Source organism: Pseudorasbora parva, chromosome 16, assembly GCF_024679245.1.
Source record: "Pseudorasbora parva isolate DD20220531a chromosome 16, ASM2467924v1, whole genome shotgun sequence".
Lineage (NCBI taxonomy): Eukaryota > Metazoa > Chordata > Actinopteri > Cypriniformes > Gobionidae > Pseudorasbora > Pseudorasbora parva.
Window position 1 is genome coordinate 4,883,963 of NC_090187.1, and position 18,160 is coordinate 4,902,122.

Below are 18,160 nucleotides of genomic sequence, written 5' to 3' on the forward strand. Positions count from 1 at the left end.
GGAACCACGTCTGCCTACCCCTGAGAGTTATGCCGGTGAGAGCAATTATTGCAGAGCCTTCCTTACCAAGTGTTCCTTGTTTTTCGCTCTTCAACCGCAGACTTTCAACACGGAGAGATCCAAGGTGGCATTCGTCCTCACCCTGCTCTCCGGACGAGCCGCACTTTGGGGAACGGCGGTGTGGGAAAATCAACATCCTTGCAGCTCCTCGTTCCAGACGCTGGCGGCGGAGATGAGAAGGGTGTTTGACCGAGCGGTAACCGGAAGAGAAGCGGCACGTCAACTCGCAGAGCTCCGTCAAGGTAACCGCTCGGTCTCGGATTATTCCATCGAGTTCCGCACCCTGGCCGCCGAGTGCAAGTGGAACGAGGAGGCACAGTGGGACATGTTCCTGCATGGGCTGGCTGACCGCATCCAGAAAGAGATTTTCATGATCGACCTTCCGGAGAAGATTGACGGACTGATCGAACTGGCGTTGAGGGTGGACGCTCGTCTGAGTCGACTGAGATCCAGGATGGAGTTTCAGCAAAAGAGTGTCGAATGCCCTCAGGCTAACGCTGCGGATGCGGTCAGCTACACCTTCGACCCGGAGCCCATGCAGGTGGGTCGAGCTCGGCTCTCCCGGGAGGAGAGAGCGAGACGGAGATCCCGTGGTCTTTGCCTCTACTGCGGCGGGACCGGACACCTGCTAGACTCCTGCCCGGTAAGAGGACCACGCCCGGCGGTAAGGAGAAGGCTACTGTCGGGCGGGATCTCCGTGGAAAAGACCTCATCCTCCACTCTCCTTCCGGTGAGATTGCTGTGGGCAGCCCAGGAATTTTCCAGCCCAGCACTCCTCGACTCGGGAGCGGAGGGTAACTTTCTTGACTCTGCCCTTGCACACAAACTCAAAATACCCACCATTGCACTTAAGAACACCATCTCTGTCAACGCACTCAACGGACAAGTTCTCCCTGACATTTCATTCACCACTGAACCACTTACACTGATCACGTCTGGCAACCACACTGAACTCATTTCATTTTTTATCCTGGACTCCCCTTTGGCTCCCATTGTCCTCGGTCACCCTTGGCTGGAGTTACATAACCCAAGGGTTGACTGGGGACAAAACTCTGTGTCTGCGTGGAGTGATAAGTGTTATGAGTCTTGTTTGGTGTCTGCTTGTTCGTCTGTGTCTCGTTCTGTTTTTCAGAGTGAGACGGTGAATCTATCTAACGTGCCTCCGGAGTACCTCGACCTGAAGGAAGTGTTCAGTAAGTCCCGAGCTGCTTCTCTTCCTCCGCATCGTCCCTATGACTGTGCTATAGATTTACTCCCAGGTAAGTCTCCGCCTAAGGGCAAACTATACTCTCTTTCTATTCCAGAGAGGGAGGCCATGGAGAAATATATTTCTGATTCTCTAGCCTCCAAATTCATCCGCCCTTCCTCTTCTCCAGCGGGGGCGGGGTTCTTCTTCGTGGGGAAGAAGGATGGTTCTCTGCGACCTTGCATTGATTACCGAGGGCTGAATAACATCACGGTAAAGAATACCTATCCTTTGCCGTTGATGTCTTCAGCTTTCGAGAGGTTACAGGGAGCATCCGTCTTCACGAAGTTGGACTTACGTAACGCTTATCATTTGGTTCGCATCAGGGAGGGGGATGAATGGAAAACCGCATTTAACACCCCCAGGGGGCATTTTGAATATTTGGTCATGCCTTTCGGCCTTTCCAACTCCCCAGCGGTTTTCCAGGCACTCGTCAATGATGTGTTGAGAGACATGGTCGACCAATTCATATATGTCTACCTGGATGACATTTTGATTTTTTCTTCGTCTCTCCAGGAACATGTTCGACACGTCAGACGAGTGCTTCAGAGGTTGCTAGAGAATGGGCTTTTTGTCAAGGCGGAGAAATGCGCTTTTCATGCACAGTCTGTTCCTTTTTTTAGGGTACATCGTGTCATCGGAGGGAATGCGCATGGATCCCGACAAGGTTAAGGCTGTGATGGATTGGCCAAGTCCAGATTCCCGTAAGGCCCTACAGAGGTTTCTGGGGTTCGCCAATTTCTATCGGCGTTTTATTCGCAATTTCAGCCAACTAGCCGCACCTCTGACTGCCTTGACCTCTCCCCGAACGACGTTCAGGTGGTCCGATACAGCCGAGGCTGTATTCGCCAAACTGAAAAGCCGCTTTGTTTCGGCTCCCATCTTAGTCGCCCCTGATTCCACACGTCAGTTCGTGGTAGAGGTCGACGCGTCAGAGGTGGGGGTAGGAGCGGTTCTTTCACAGCGCTCTCCCTCAGATGACAAGATGCACCCGTGCGCGTTTTTCTCCCATCGTCTTTCTCCTGCCGAACGCAATTATGACATTGGTAACAGAGAGTTGTTGGCCGTCAAGTTAGCGTTGGAGGAGTGGCGTCATTGGCTTGAAGGGTCGGGGGTACCTTTTATTGTATGGACGGATCATAAGAACCTTGAATATATTAGATCTGCTAAAAGACTCAACTCCAGGCAGGCTCGGTGGGCACTTTTTTTCGGACGTTTTGACTTTGTTCTCTCGTACCGCCCCGGGTCTAAAAACATCAAACCCGACTCTTTATCTCGTATTTTTGATGCTTCCGAACGCCCGGTTACTCCCGAGTGTATTTTGCCAGAGAAGATAGTTATCTCTACACTCACATGGGAGATCGAATCGAAGGTCAAAGTGGCCTTAGAAGGGGTAGCGCCCCCGCCCGGCGGCCCACCGAGTTGTTTGTTCGTTCCGGAGGGGTTAAGATCCGAGGTCCTCAAATGGGGTCACTGCTCCAACATTGCTTGTCATCCAGGGGTAAACCGCACTTGCAGTTTAATAAAGCAACGATTTTGGTGGCCACTTATGGCTCGCGACATTCGCAGTTTTGTTTTGGCTTGCTCGGTCTGTGCGGTTGGTAAGACATCTAACCAACCTCCCCATGGGTTACTTCAGCCGTTGTCTGTTCCTTCGAGACCCTGGTCCCACATCGCTCTAGATTTTGTTACCGCCCTCCCGCCCTCCCAGGGCAAGACGGTCGTTTTGACCGTCGTGGACCGATTCTCGAAGGCAGCACATTTCATTCCCTTGCCCAAATTACCCTCAGCCAAGGAGACAGCCGTATCTGTAGTAGACCACGTCTTTCGGTTACATGGCCTCCCGATGGACGTGGTCTCCGACAGAGGTTCCCAATTTGTGTCCAAATTTTGGCAGGAGTTTTGTAAATTACTAGGAGCCACGGTTAGTCTGTCTTCGGGTTATCACCCCCAAAGCAACGGTCAGACCGAGAGAGCCAATCAGGATCTGGAAAGAGTGTTGCGATGTTTGGTATCCAAGAATCCTTCATCCTGGAGCCAGCAACTCTCTATGGTTGAGTACGCTCATAACTCGTTACCAGTGTCATCTACGGGCCTTTCGCCATTTGAGTGTAGTGTAGGTTACCAGCCACCTATTTTTCCTAGTCTGGATTCCGAGGTCGCGGTCCCCTCTGTTCACGCCTTTATCCAGAGGTGTCATCGCACATGGACCAGAGCCCGTGAGACTCTGCTCCAGGTGGGAGCGCGCACCAAGGCTAAAGCCGATCGCCACCGGTCTAAGCCTCCCGTTTACGTCGTGGGTCAAAAAGTGTGGCTTTCTACCAAGAACATTCCTCTCCGCTCCGTATCTAATAAACTTGCTCCCAAATTTATCGGCCCGTTCACTGTCACCAAGATCATTAGTCCGGTGACAGTCCGCCTCAAACTTCCTCCGGCGTACAGGAGGATTCATCCCGCCTTCCATGTATCCAAAATCAAGCCTGTTTTTCACTCCCACCTTAATCCGCCAGTCCCGGTTCCCCCACCGCCGCGACTCGTAGATGGGGAACCAACGTATTCGGTTAATCGCATTCTGGATTCTAGACGGAGGGGACGCGGTTTCCAGTACTTGGTGGACTGGGAAGGTTACGGTCCGGAGGAGAGAAGTTGGGTTCCTGCTAGGGACATTCTGGATCACTCCCTTATTGATGATTACAATCAACAGGTAAGGTCGGCTGGGAGCGTCAGGGGACGCTCCTAGGGGGAGGGGTACTGTCACGGTTCATGGATTCCCTGTCTCACTCTTGGGTGCGTGTTGAATGTAGGTGAGGGCGGAGCCTGGGATTGGCTCATCACGCACCTGTGGCTGATCACCTGCACCAGCTGCAACTCATCACCTTCACCCTATTTAGTCTCTCTGTTTCTCTCTTGTCTTTGTCAGAGCGTTGTTGGATGTTTCCCCTTGTGTCTCCGTGTTGGTTATCGTTTCCCCCTTCCGTGAAACGCTGGATCCCTTCCCGGATTACCTCTACCGATCTCCCGAGTCACAGCTGCTCACAGCCTGCCCGTGTCACCAACAGAGCCTCTCTCACTGCTCTGTCTTACCCGGACTTCTTCAGTGTTCTGAGTTTTGACTTCTGTGACACTATCTGTCAAATTAAACTGAGTTACTTGCAATTGAATCCTGCCTCTGTGAATCCGTTACACAGACATGGTACAAAATAAATATATTTTTCAAAGCATTGCAAGAAACGTTCCATTGCAACATTTCTCAACTTCTCCCCAGCATAGCCATCTGTCACAGATGATATGAAAGTGTAACATCACGAAAATGATCCTTCCTCTTTCTTCCTGCCATTTCTTCCTTCTATCTGATGATAAAGGGAAATATAAAAATGCTGACTAGTTTGCAATTAAAAAAGCACAACCGTGGAGACATGTTCCTATAGTAATGGGAAAAGAACTGATAAATTAACCTATGATTACTTTTTGAGCTACTATTTTACAATATATAACTTCATGATGACTACATTCTTCACAAGTTGCCATCGCTCTCTTTTCTGTACTAAAAGTGTCAGTTGAATCTTGTGTTAATGTGCGACCACAGTCAGACAACAATCAGAGCATGGTCCAATTAGTTCGTCTGTAAGCTGCTATTCAGGAAAGCGTCCTACATTAGATGTGGCAGCACAGGTTCAACATGTCGTGATCTAAATTCAGACCCTGAGAAGAGGGCGGGTTGGGCGGGCATCAGTTCAGAGCGGAAGCACTCTCTGGAGGTAGAGTTGGGGTGTCGTCCCTAAAGTCATCTGTTTGAAGATCTACAGAAGGAGATAGAAAATTAAACAAACCTCAAAGCAAAGTAATGTATACCTATTATGTAACCCTCTGTGATGGTGCTTAGGTCAAAAAAGTTTGGTGTTGCCACATCATACCCGTTTTGACATATAACCACAATATCTGTCACCCCCTGTTGTGTAAAATGAGATTTAGGAGCTTAAGAAAAATTGAAAAAATAAATAAAAGAAAAAAACAGGAACACTATATACTGCAGGAGTGTGTAGTCCATATAAGCTGTGAATGCTCTGCACACCCAATCCAGATAATGAGTTTGTGGACTCACTAATTACTATAAATTCCCATGTCATTTGAGGTGTAACATACACTGATCAGGCATTACATTATGACCATTGAGAGGTGAAGAACAACACTGATTACCTCTTCATCACGGCACCTGTTAGTGGGTGGCATATATTAGGCAGCAAGTTAACATTTTGTCCTTAAAGTTGATGTGTCAGAAGCAGGAAAAATAGCCAAGCATTAGGATTTGAGTGAGTATGACAAGGGCCAAATTGTGATGGTTTGCTCACACTACAGCTCTTGTGGGCTGTTCCCGATCTGCAGTGGTCAGTATCTATCAAAAGTGCTCCAAGGAAGAAACAGTGGAGAACCGGCCACAGGGTCATGGGCAGCCAAGGCTCAATAATGCACGTGGGGAGCGAAGGCTGGCCCATGTGGTGCGATCAAACAGACAAGCTACTGTAGCTTAAATTGCTCAAGAAGTTAATACTGGTTCAGACAGAAAGATGTCAGAATACACTGTGCATCACAGTTTGTTGTGTATGGGGCTGCATAACCACAGAGCAGTCAGGGTCCCCATGCTGACCCCTGACCCTGCCAAAAGCACCAACAGTGGACACATGAGCATGAAAACTGGACTACGGAGCAATGGAAAATGGTGGCCTGGTCTGGTGAATCACATTTTGTTTTACATCTTAAGTAAATCCAGGTGCATGTGCGTCACTTAGCTGGAGAACACATGGCACCAGATGCACTATGGGAAGAAGGCAAGTCGGCAGATGCAGTGTGATGATTTGGGCAATGTTCTGCTGGGAAACCTTGGGTCCTGCCATCCATGTGGATGTTACTTTGACTCACACCACCTACCTAAGCATTGCTGCAGACCATGTACACTCTTTCATGGAAACGGTATTGCCTGATGGCTGTGGCTCTTTCAGTAGGATAATGCACCAGCCACAAAGCAAAAATAGTGCAGGAATGATTTGATCACAACAAGTTTGAGGTGTTGGCCTCCAAATTCCACAGATCTCAATCCAATCGAGCGTCTGTGGGATGTGCTAAAAAGCAAGTCCGATCCATGGAGGCCCCACCTCACAACTTGGAGGACTTAATGAATCTGCTACTAACATATTTGTGCCAGATACCACAGCACACCTTCAGGGATCTAGTGGAGTCCATGCCTCAACGGCTCAGGGCTGTTTTGGCAGCAAAAGGAGGACCAACACAATATTAGGTCATAATGTTCCACCTGATCAGTGTAAAGCTTACATAATAAAATAAAGGTAATATATGTAATTGTCCGTCAATTATTTATTTGCCAAACAAGGGGAAATTTTGTTAGATCTGTGCCAATTATTATTTTATTCATAATTTGACTGTGTCTACTCTGTTATGTTCGGTCTTTGCTGTCTTTGCTGTTTCTGTCACCTCTCTGCCATTACTCTCCTTGATTAGTCATTCTGTTCAGCTGTTTCCTTATTAGTTCCCTTTTTTTGTTCCCATGCATTTAAGCTGCCATCACGCGCTATCCGAAATTTCTTAATACCCAGTTCTGAAGTCATGATTATGAGCTGGTTGCATTCAAGTGCTTTATTATTTGAACAGGAATCATGGAGGATTTATTGTAAAAACCTTATTAAAACCAACATTTAATGACCCATATAACTGTATAAACATTCACAATGCAATAGTCTGCTAAAGATTCTGTAATTTCAGTCAAATGCAGGCTACTTTGGCTGTGTATAAAATGTACAGTAAAATACACTTAAAATGATTATTCATATGTAAATATGCACTAATAACAAAACAAGACAATCTAGCACTTGAGGAGAAAAAATAATAAATCCTAAATCTGCCATAACCGTAGTTCTCCCATCCACCGTGTTTAAAGTTTATGGCACACCCATCTCAGGAATTTGGGTATCCTATGAGTCAGCTCTTTTGAGACATAATTTCACTTTGACTGTTGGGAAGAAGTCTGCCGCGGAGTTCATTTCAGAGCGGGCTCGGCAACAGTCCGCATCAAGGGCTCGGCCAAAAGGGGGCGCTCGCGAGCACCCTTCTGAAACTTAACATGACAAATGACCCTACTGACTAAAGTTTGGGACATACTCTAAAAAGACCAAAGAAATTTGTTTGTTTTCTCGAGTTGGCAAGACGAAGAATAAAGTTTGTTCTGGCCAGTACATTCCATACTTCACGAGAAAAGCAGGTGCTGATCCTCTGTGTTTCTCCGCATTAACTCCGCCCACCTTACATGTAAGACCAATCACACAATATTTCTTTGACACCCGCAAGAAAAAAGTTCTGCTCAGGCGAAGTGCCGAGAACAAGCTGTGAGAACTCGCAAACCAGTGATGCGAGAACAAAATTGTGTCATTTTGTTTTCGCAGCCCTGGGAGCGAGAACTTTTTTCTCTGTTCTTGTGGAGTATGTTGAAGCCTTTAATGACATGCGTATACGGCAGCCATTGTAAGTCCACAAGGCAAAGTAAGTCCAAAAGTGCTTATGAAGCATGCCATTTGGGACTGCACAACACTCCACAAATTTTCTACAGTAATACATATAGTTATGGTAAAATCCTGATCTTTTTTTTTTTGTCATGGTAACCAGGGTGATGCCTTTACATCCATGTTCCCCCCAAATCCTTAAAAAAGCAAAAATAAATTTTGTGTTGGCCTAGTTATTGTTCTGAATGGTTGTGAAAGCTGTTGTAAGTACCTAATAGAGAAGTGGTCTGCTGGTGGTTTTCAATGACAGAGCTCTCTTCTTCATCCTCCCCCCAGTCGGCAATGTTAGCGGGTGGGATGCACTGCTCCAAGAACAGATCTTCATCTTCATCGAAGTCCATGTCTTCCGGGGGCCAGCGCAGCTCACCGCTCTCCACCTCACTGACATCAGTAGGCTCCACCACAATGGACGGCAGGCGCTCCTTCCCCTGCGGCGCGCAGGTCAGGGTGCCTTCAGTACTCAAAACTACCTCTACTGGATCTGGGAAGATCTGCAAAATAAAGGATGAAGAGAGAGGATAATATAAGGTGAAATCTTTAGTCTTGAGTGGTGTTTGTACAACAGTGGTTCCTGTTTGAGGTTTCTTCAGGTCAGTCATGTTTGACTCAGTGACTGACGAAAGCTCAACCCATTGTGAAATTTTGGTACGTGATTACCATGACAATCTTTGTGATCTCCTACTTAAAAAGTAGTGAGGGAATCAAATAAAACAAAATGTGGATAAGCATTGCTACAACATAACCACATCATTGATGCAATATGTGGCTTTTAAAGGGTTAGTTCACCCAAAAATGTAATTGAAGTCATTAATGACTCACCCTAATGTCGTTCCACACCCATCATCAAAGTAGCCCATATGTGACGTCAGTTAGTTCATTAGAATCTCTTGAAGCATCGAAAATACATTTTGGTCCACAAAAAAACAAAAAACTATGACTTTATTCAGCATTGTCTTCTGTTCCCCGTTTGTTTTCAAACCTCAAATAAAGATTCAAGTGGTCATGAATCAGTTTATTGATTCATGATTCGGATCACATGACTGGGGGTGCTTCTCAATATCCCTCTTCATTTCCTCGCTCCTCCGTCCTCCATCCTATGACCCGGAAACCGATGGAGCTCAGCCATCTTCGTGAGGAGGCTTCCTGAGGAGTCGTGAGCAAGGATACACTGGAGTATCCTTTGCGGAAGTGTCTTATCGAATAAACGTCATGAACTTCAAAAACGTCAAAAGAACAAAGAACGGCACTGAATTCGTTCTTAAAAAGGGAAGATGTGTTCTGAGTTTTGCCGACCGGATACGGCAGGGCCGCGTTATCCTAATGGGCAACATGGGCTGCAGCCCAGGGCCCCGAACACCAGGGGGCCCCCGAGACAATTCTCTTTTCTGTTATCTTTTTTTTTTTTTTGGATCGAGGTAATTATGCATACGTTGATCATCGTTGTCACACACCCGAATCGAGTCACAGCGGACACCCAGTAAATCGTCACCTCAACATGTCGAACAAAAATGTAAGAAAATATGACAGTGGCAGGGACGGATCTACCGGGGTTTCAACTGCCACCCTAACAGAAAGACCATTGCCACCCCAGCAGGCAGATAGTGTAGGCTATCCCAAATTCCCAATGCATAAAATATAAATTGTTCCTCTACTGATTTACATTAGCGGCGCTTCAAATGTGATGAGATGATAGCAATAAAATACGTCTTTCTATTATTGTGTAGTAGTCCAACAAATGACTCCTATGAACTACTTAGATCTGCAATGCGAATAGTTTAATCACGAATATATCGCCTGTCATACGTCCCAATGTTAACGGATTTCAGCTCTCTCACTACACACGGATGCGGTCCGGCAGTGCTTTCCAGGAGCGGTGCGTCTGCATCACATCGTCGTTCATTTCTACACCGACGAGTCTATTTTGTACTAGACGCACTGAATTAAAGTGATAGAACCTTGTTTGCATTAAAATAAACATGCATTGAAGTGAAAATCTGGTTCACCACAGATTCATGTAATTTAAAGTCTAATCTGTTTCAATGACTTTTGCCTCGGGTAAAACAAGGAAACAGACACATTAAGGTAAATAGGGAGATAATGGAGAGCTCTCGTCCTTTCTTGAAGGTGGAGAAATAAAGTTCTTTACGACCTGCAGGATTTCTTAAAAGATTAAAAAAATTAAAGACTAGATTTTTTGTCTATTGTAAGTTTTAATGTGAAACGTTTTTGATTTTAACAAAGGCTTAGTTTAAATATTTTGCCACTTGCATGAGCAACGTAATATATAATAAATATAAAGTAAATATAAAGTGATTCATTGAATAAAACGTTGTTTAAACGTGATATTTAAAGGGTGTATTGTAATGCTGACAATAATCTTGTTTGTCATGCTTTGTAAATTAATATGGATATGAACTTGTAATCACTTTAAGTTTCCAGTCCAGCTATCAGGTTTGGTGGGGTGGGGTGGGGGTGGGGGGGACAAGGGCCCCGCAAAAGCTTAGCTCAGGGCCCCGCAAAGGCTTAAGACGGCCCTGGGATACGGTGAAAGTTTAATCTGTCAACAAGCTCTGTTTCACCTTCATTGCTCTGGTTGGTTGTAGCGCTATCCTATCGCGTTCAGAGGGAGTTTGAAAGACAACCGTTTATCCCGCCCCTCGGATTGAGCTGTCAATGGTGAGTTTCCAGACCAAACATCTTGATGTGGGTCTGGCTTGTCAGGCTACCCAAACTGCTGAAATCACGTGACATTGGCGATCCGAATCATGAATCAATAAGCTGATTCATGACCATTTGAATCTTTATTTGAGGTTTGAAAACAAACGCGGAAGAGAAGACAATTATTGTCTTTATTGTAAATATCAACTTTATTCAAAGCTGAATAAAGTTGTAGTTTTTGTTATTTTTGGACCAAAATGTATTTTCGATGCTTGAAGAGATTCTAATTAACTGATGTCTCATATGGACTACTCTGATGATGTTTTTATTCCCTTTCTGGACATGGACAGTATAGTGTGCATACACTTAGATACACTGTTGGACTAAATATTATGTGTGACTTTAAATTTAAAAAAGTTGGCTAAAATACAATCTATATATAGATTCAAAGTTCATTGCAAAGATAAAATGATGAGGTTTATTACCTGAAAGGGCAGTCTTTCCCCTTTTCTCTGTACTGGAAACTCGTCCATGGCCAAGGCTTCTGGGTACCCCATCCCTCTGTTAGTGACATCACAGAAAATGCACAAATAAAATAAATGTAAAAGTTTGGAATACCAATGAAACAGTCACAGCTACTACTCATTGCACTCACTTGAGTATACTCACTACCCACGTAAGGACTTTTAACTGTCTAAATGACTCTGCTTGTCCATTACTAGAATAGTATCTACAAAAGTATGCAAGTTTGGACTCTTTCTGGAGGTTATGTCATTACGCCAGTAGGTGGCGGCAACTGGACATCTTTATAACTGATTGATTCAACCGATACTTTCAAAAAACTGATCAGTTTGCTAATGATCTTTAAGATTAAATTATACTAATAAGCAAAAATGACTTAAGATATTTGTTTTATTGCTGAAGAGGATGCTTCTCATTTCTTATTTGTGCATCCTCGTTTAACAAGGTAATGCAAGTAATGCGAAAAGTAACTTTCCTTAAAAAGTAACTAATTAATGTAATTAGTTACTTTTTTAGGGAGTAACACAATATTGTAATGTATTACTTTTAAAAGTAACTTTCCCCAACACTGTTTGCTACTATATTTAAATCTTTATCTGGTGGAAGTAGTCTGAATTCAATCTGTATGTGTGATTTACTGAACGGTTTCCTTCAATAACGCAGATTCATTCAGGAAAGAAACACCGCCACTGTGTTTTGCTAGGAGATGCAGCGTTTGATTCTGCTTTGACTTTGTTTGGAATTATTGTTTTTGCCGGAGCAGAAATACACAAAGTAAATGGAAATATTGAGTCTAAAATGTAAAAAATCTTGTTTATCGAACTGTTGTATAAATATTGGTTTGAATATCAACTATCAAAATATCACCCTTTGTGTTATACTAAGTCGGAAAGCAACAGAAGATGCAATAGTCTTTCCTCCCTATTATGAAACGGCTTCTCAAACAAGAAAAAATGTAGGGTGGGGCTTGATTTTGTCTATGAGGAATTGATTGGATGGTTGTTGTTCGCTATTGGTGGATCTCATGTGGGTGACAGGTTGCCCCGCCCTTGTCATCAGAGAAGAGAAGAGATGCAAGAGGGAGGGGAAGTTATACTTATTACATTTTATGAGGCACGTGAAGTAAAAAATTATGCTAAGAAACAAGGCAGTCTGCTGGTGTGGCCTATAGGATTTGCTAATCGCAGTTGCTCCCAGGTGACCTGTGACTAATCGTTCCACTCTCAAGCCCCTGCTGAACGCCCGGATTACAATGCTTATAACAGACAGCCAGGGACCGATTATATCAAAATGGATTATGTTCTCATATAGTCATTTTTCATTAGCAGCAGATTGGATAAGAACATTGCATTATGGGTCATCATCACTGCAGATATAAAAACTACTTACAAAATACTGTGCATTATGCAATATGCACTTTTTTTAATAGTATGTAAAACCACATGCATTACATAACTCAAAACAGTGGTACATGTCACATGATATCATGTTAGTGAGTGACATCCCGTTATAATCTTGGAAATAAATACTGTTATTTTATTTTGCTTTTTAATTCAAGTTTGTGTAAACATGTATTGCTCAATGTATTGTTCAAACATTGCAAGGCTTCAAGATGAGAGCAAATGTTGAATGTTTTATATGCTGAATAGTCAAAATTGAATTTATCCAAAAAAGACTTTTATTGCATTAAAAAAAAAATAGGCTTTTTGCTGCCAGATGTGGAGAAAAGCAAAATCCTGCAACCTTGGGTCACCTGGGTGTTCAGAGAACTGCTAACCTGTGTAGGAAGTGAGAAGTGGTCAACAAGACTTTTCCGATGTAGGCAGAGTAGCAGACTCAGAACATTATCTGTAGTTTATCTCGCAGTTCTGTGAAATTCTCTTGCATCATATTTAAGTAAATGTGTGGCTGTTTCTAGAACTTCGGTGAACTCTTTTTGAAGGTCAGATAGATTATCAATGCCATCATCATTTATTGTTGCTTTTTTTCAAATAATGAATGAGAAGTGGTGTAAACTGAATCCTACCAGTTGTCTTATAAAACCTTAAAAGCATACTGCAGCATTACAGAATTTTTATGCTAACTTAGGAGGCTTGATTTTCTAGTGAATCTGAAGCCCTTTTGATTATATGAATTGGGTGTTTAATTAGGGTTGGAGCTAAACTCTTCAGAAGAAACCCTCCAGGTTTGGACACCCCTTATCTAAAAAAATATTTATTTTGAGGATATTATCTGTATATACTGTACATTATATAAAAACTTAAAAAGAGTTTGACAAACTCTAATGCTATAAACTCTAAGACGAAACCAGTTATGTACATAGCCTAATATTAATAGTTAAAAATAACAACAGTCTAATATATATATATATATATATATATATATATATATATTATACAATAAATAAATCTGTTGCTATATATTTTCGATAGGCTAATGAACACGCAGATAAAAACGATTTTTTTTTAAACAATTGTTTGTAGGCTAATGTTTTTATACCAACTTTTAACTATTATTTGTGATTGATATAGGCCTACTCCAATTCGTGGATTCGTGAAATATAAGTGGTTGTTAACGTTTTCCTTTTTTTAGCCTAGTTGATGTAACGAACTTTTCCTGAGGTAATGGTTTGACACGAGCTGATTTCTCGACGTATTTCTGCGGTTCAAAAACTGAGTGGGAGATTACATTAGACACGATACATGTCAGTAAGTTGTAGGCCTATACTTTTTACTTTTAACATACCTTCAGACATCCATTCCTGTTTATTTCGTGCTTTAACAGTGAAGCAATGTGACGATCGGTTCTTGGGGGATTTTGAATGACTGACAGAATTGAAAAAGTGTTAAAAAAACTAATCTGATTGCAATTACTGGATAGGAGGCCCACTACAAACAATGTTCAGTGCTATAGTGTTTAGTTCAGTTAGTGTTTTACTATGGATGTAAAACTACATGGGTTCAAATTACTATTATTATTATTTTTTTTTTTTTCATTTATTCACTGCTTTCACTGAAGGCTGAGACTTGGTTTCATATTGAAAGTAACAAAGCAAGCTTGTTGCATAAAGATCTTGGGCTCATCAAAATAGTTATTCAAAATCAATTAACCAATATTGTAATGTTAACCCAACCCTAGTGAGAGTGTGAAAAGTGTTTTATGTCCACACCAACACACTTGTGTGTTATTTTTGTCCTTCATGTTTCAAATCTGTTTACTCTCCCAGAGGGGCTGGACAGGGATTAAGGAAGCCTGAAGACCTGTATGATAAACAAAGTGTGTGTGTGTGTGTGTCAGCTTAAGCCATCAGAAATCAGGAAGTATAATAAAATGAAGCTCAAATCTCTGAAAAGCCACAACCTGCTTATGCTAAACACAAACAATGATAAAATCTCTGAATTTAACACCTGATGTTCTTAAACTGAACTTATTATTTTCATCTTTCTTTCAGAAGTTGTCCACATCAAAGGGATAATGTAGCTAAATCACATATTTCCTTCAATATTCTGTTCTCTTTCAGTCAGTTCATCAAAAGAGGAACTTCATCACTGCTTTCACTGTTTGTGAAACAACCGTTTTTCACACAAACCTATGGAGGTCACTGATCTGCTAATGTGTCTCTGACGACAGCTGCCTAGCAGTTAGCGGTGTAATCCTGCCTTCCCCTCCTGCTGTCTGTGGTAAGTCATTAACAAGCTAACGGAACAGATTTCGCTCCGGATTGAGGTAGCAGCTACGCATGCTATCGACAGGCTAGCTCACCGATTGAGGACACACTGTCTCTTGTTCAGCAGCTGGATTTCAACACACCTTTATGGCCGTTACTCATCCTTTTGTGGCCGTTTGGTGCAACTAGCACATTGAGTCTTATAACTTGTAACCCATATTATGGTAGGCTACATGTCAGTTTGCTAAAACTGAGTAAATAGCTAAAATTACTCTCTCCCCAAAATGATCATATGTTTTCTAAGCTTAGTTTGATATTCAGGGAATACGAAAGCACTTTAAGCACTTTGAAGATCTGAAATAGTTTGCATTAAAAGTGAAAAAAATCTTTATATTTAATATCTTCAATATTTTTAACCGGAGTGTCTTATTTACACTAAGTGCAAATAGCATGCCTTGTCGGCAAGCTCCACTCAGTGGCGGCAGTGGCTCAGTGGTTCATGTAGATTGTCTACAAACCAGAAGGTTGGTGGTTCGATCCCCGGTTCTACCTGACCAAGTGTCGAGCAATACACCTAACCCCTGCTGCTCCCGACGAGCTGGATGGTGGCTGACATGACTGACATCGCCGTCAGTCGTGAATGTGAGGCGATATGTAAAAGTGCTTTGGATGGCCATAGGGTCTGTTGCAAGTGCTATATAAATGCAGTCCATTTACCATTTACTCAGCAATGCCTGGTTGGGCCACAAAAGATAAAAAAAAAGATATGTGTGCTTTAGTGGGCTTAGTCAGTATAGAGCGCCAGGCTCATGGAATGGGTCAAATCCGCCTTTTGCAGAGTTTGCTCTGTTCCCTTTTCCCATCACATATCACATCAGAAAGGCATTTGCTTTCAATAAATATTAAGACATTTTTCTAAAAGTGGAAATAAAGTGCCTAACATAATAATTTAATAATGATAAAAGTATTTATTGGTTAGGGGTAGGTGTAGGGAGGGGTTTTTATTGTCCCAGGCAGCATTGATTTAATCATTTTAATGAATATAATAATTTACACTCTCTGATAAATATAATAATTTACACTATTGTTGTATCCTTTTAATATACAAATCGCATCTAATTACTATTTACAAATATTGCAAGGCTCTCCTACTTTTACATGGCGTAAATTAGGGATGCAACAATACAGTTAGTCCACGGTTCAATACACACCTCGGTTTTTAACCACGTTTTTTTGGTTCGGTTCGGGGTTTTTTGCTATTCTATTCTTAGGCGACGGGAAAAGAAATAGGTTAAGGAGAAAATATTTTTATTGCAATACTCTTTCTTTATTTTACTTAAAAGACTTGAAAACCCTTACTTAAAATTAACACTTTACTTAAACCCTTGTACACATTCCCAGTGTATTGTATAATATAAAATAATATATATAAAGATTTACAGTGGCAACTCAGAGATGTGCAGTAGCATTTAAGTAGGAATTTGAATGAATAAATGTAGGCTAAAATTAAAACTACATAGTCTTCAATATAGAACATTTATGAAAAGCTACTGTATTAAAGGTCTTTTGTTTTTTTTAATAGCATCATTTTAGAGGTGAACTGCCCCTTTAAGGACTAGGCTGCACTGCTGTCAATTGAAGACCTGGTCAGTGCTCACATCTCATGCACGCGATTTTACTTTCACTTTAGACATAACCGACTGTGTTTATATGTTAACCTTGTGTGAGTTTGACAGTATTAGCGCAGTAAGACTGTCCAGTAATCACGTGTGTTTGACAGATGTTTAATGCGCGCGCTCAATGCAAAACAGTGCCTTGCCTAAGCACGCGAATGAAATGTTTAACCGGCAGAGCTTTAAAACGCAGGTAAACACCCCTTAACTTTAGTGCATATGATTGGATATTTGCTCATATCAGCACGTAGACTCACAGGCACACTCAAAAAGAGCCAAAATAAACTGAGAGAAACATTTAAATCGGAGAGAAATGGAAATAATTAATTAAATGCAAAACCGGAAGAAACGCAATTCGCCAGCGCGTACTGAACCGTGAATGCAGTACTGAACGTATATATTGAGTATTGTGGCAAAATGGCTTTTTTGGGGGGGTGGGGGGTTAATTTGGCAAGGTTGGTTGCTAAAATTTGCATTCCTGGGTCTATATATCACATCATTTAAGTTGCTTCAAGCCGCGGACATGGAAGACAACCCGCGGGCAAAACCGCAGATTTAGTAACACAGTGCAGTTGAGTTCTGTTGACATTTTGGCTGATTCTGGTGCAATTACTATTAATTGTGCATTGTCCCTGTAAAAATAAACTAAAAAAAAAATTGACAACTAACGTTATGCGTCGCTCCATTGGTCTGATTGGTTGTTGGTCTATCCAATTGATGTCTTTCCTGGTTCAGTTGAAACGCCCCATAATCACAGCCCAATGGAGCAGTTTCAGACTCATATTCTGACTAGAAAATTGCAAAATAAGTTAACAAAATAACATTGTTCTAGGAGTTTTTGGATCTTCTAATCCAAAAACCGTACATATTGTGCCTTTAAGCTATAGGTCCAGCGTACCTACCACATCTTAGGCCTAAAGACATTAACATTATAAGTGTTTGTCCACCATAACATATTTCCAACACAAACCATCTGCATAGTCTTAGAGAAAAACACACACAGAATTTGTATGGGGTCCTACCCGTCTGTGGGAAGGCAGCCGTCCTCTTCGGTGGTGCAGAGCTCCACACTGCCCATGCCTGGTATGATAATAGGGGGCAGAGAAGGGCAGCTCCCACAGCACTGCCCCTCCACAGGCCCCATCGGGGGGCACTGTCCTTCCAGTGCGAAGCCTGAGAGTGCGGTGCACAGTGAAGACCTGTAAGTCTAGGTTAATGGCAGGCTCAATAGGAGAAATACTGCAAGCTGATACTCCAATCGAGCACTGAAATGTCACAGCACATCAAGCAGTCATGTCCTTCTATGATTACCTTACTGTCTTTATTCTAAACTCCTGTCCTCTCTCTCTCTCTCTCTCTCTCTCTCTCTCTCTCTCGCTCCTCCTGAGCAGAGAGAAAGGCTTTATAGAAGAGCTGGATTAGTGTCTGTGTCGATTAGTATGGCGGGGCCGGTGACGTCAGAGCAGAGAGTGGACTCATCCGGCCTGGCACACGCGCCAGGTGTGCACTCACTAGCTATGGGTCTGATATCGGCCTGATTCTGCTTATAAGTTCAGAATTTGATTTTCTTACACATGCATCTATTGCTCTGTCTGTGGTCTTTTATTCAATGAAATATCTCACCAGATCTCAACAATTTGGGGTATTAAGTTGCATTTAGGTAGGGAGGGGTTAGATATATATAGCTTGAGATCAGGCATTTGCCCCTACACTCACACTGATGAGATGAGATGAGATGAGTGCCAGTGCGCACTAATCCAAAACA

At 42.6% G+C, this 18,160-nt stretch overlaps 1 protein-coding gene across 2 annotated transcripts; it reads right to left on the minus strand.

Annotated features, from left to right (window-relative positions):
• Window positions 1-4,496: 4,496 nt before the first annotated feature.
• On the minus strand, window positions 4,497-17,715 carry lbhl (LBH regulator of WNT signaling pathway, like). 2 transcript variants are annotated; one of them, XM_067420344.1, is made up of 5 exons: window positions 17,418-17,472; window positions 17,065-17,184; window positions 11,019-11,094; window positions 8,087-8,366; window positions 4,497-5,106 (listed from the first exon to the last, which is right to left on the minus strand). In XM_067420344.1, the coding sequence occupies exons 2-5, from the start codon at window positions 17,079-17,081 to the stop codon at window positions 5,036-5,038; spliced, it is 444 nt and encodes a 147-aa protein (XP_067276445.1). In that variant the 5' UTR covers window positions 17,082-17,184; window positions 17,418-17,472; the 3' UTR covers window positions 4,497-5,035. The 2 variants fall into 2 exon arrangements, with proteins under 2 accessions (XP_067276445.1, XP_067276444.1); XM_067420343.1 differs by lacking the exon at window positions 17,065-17,184 and having other exon boundaries at window positions 17,418-17,715.
• Between the last annotated feature and the right edge of the window lie 445 nt (window positions 17,716-18,160).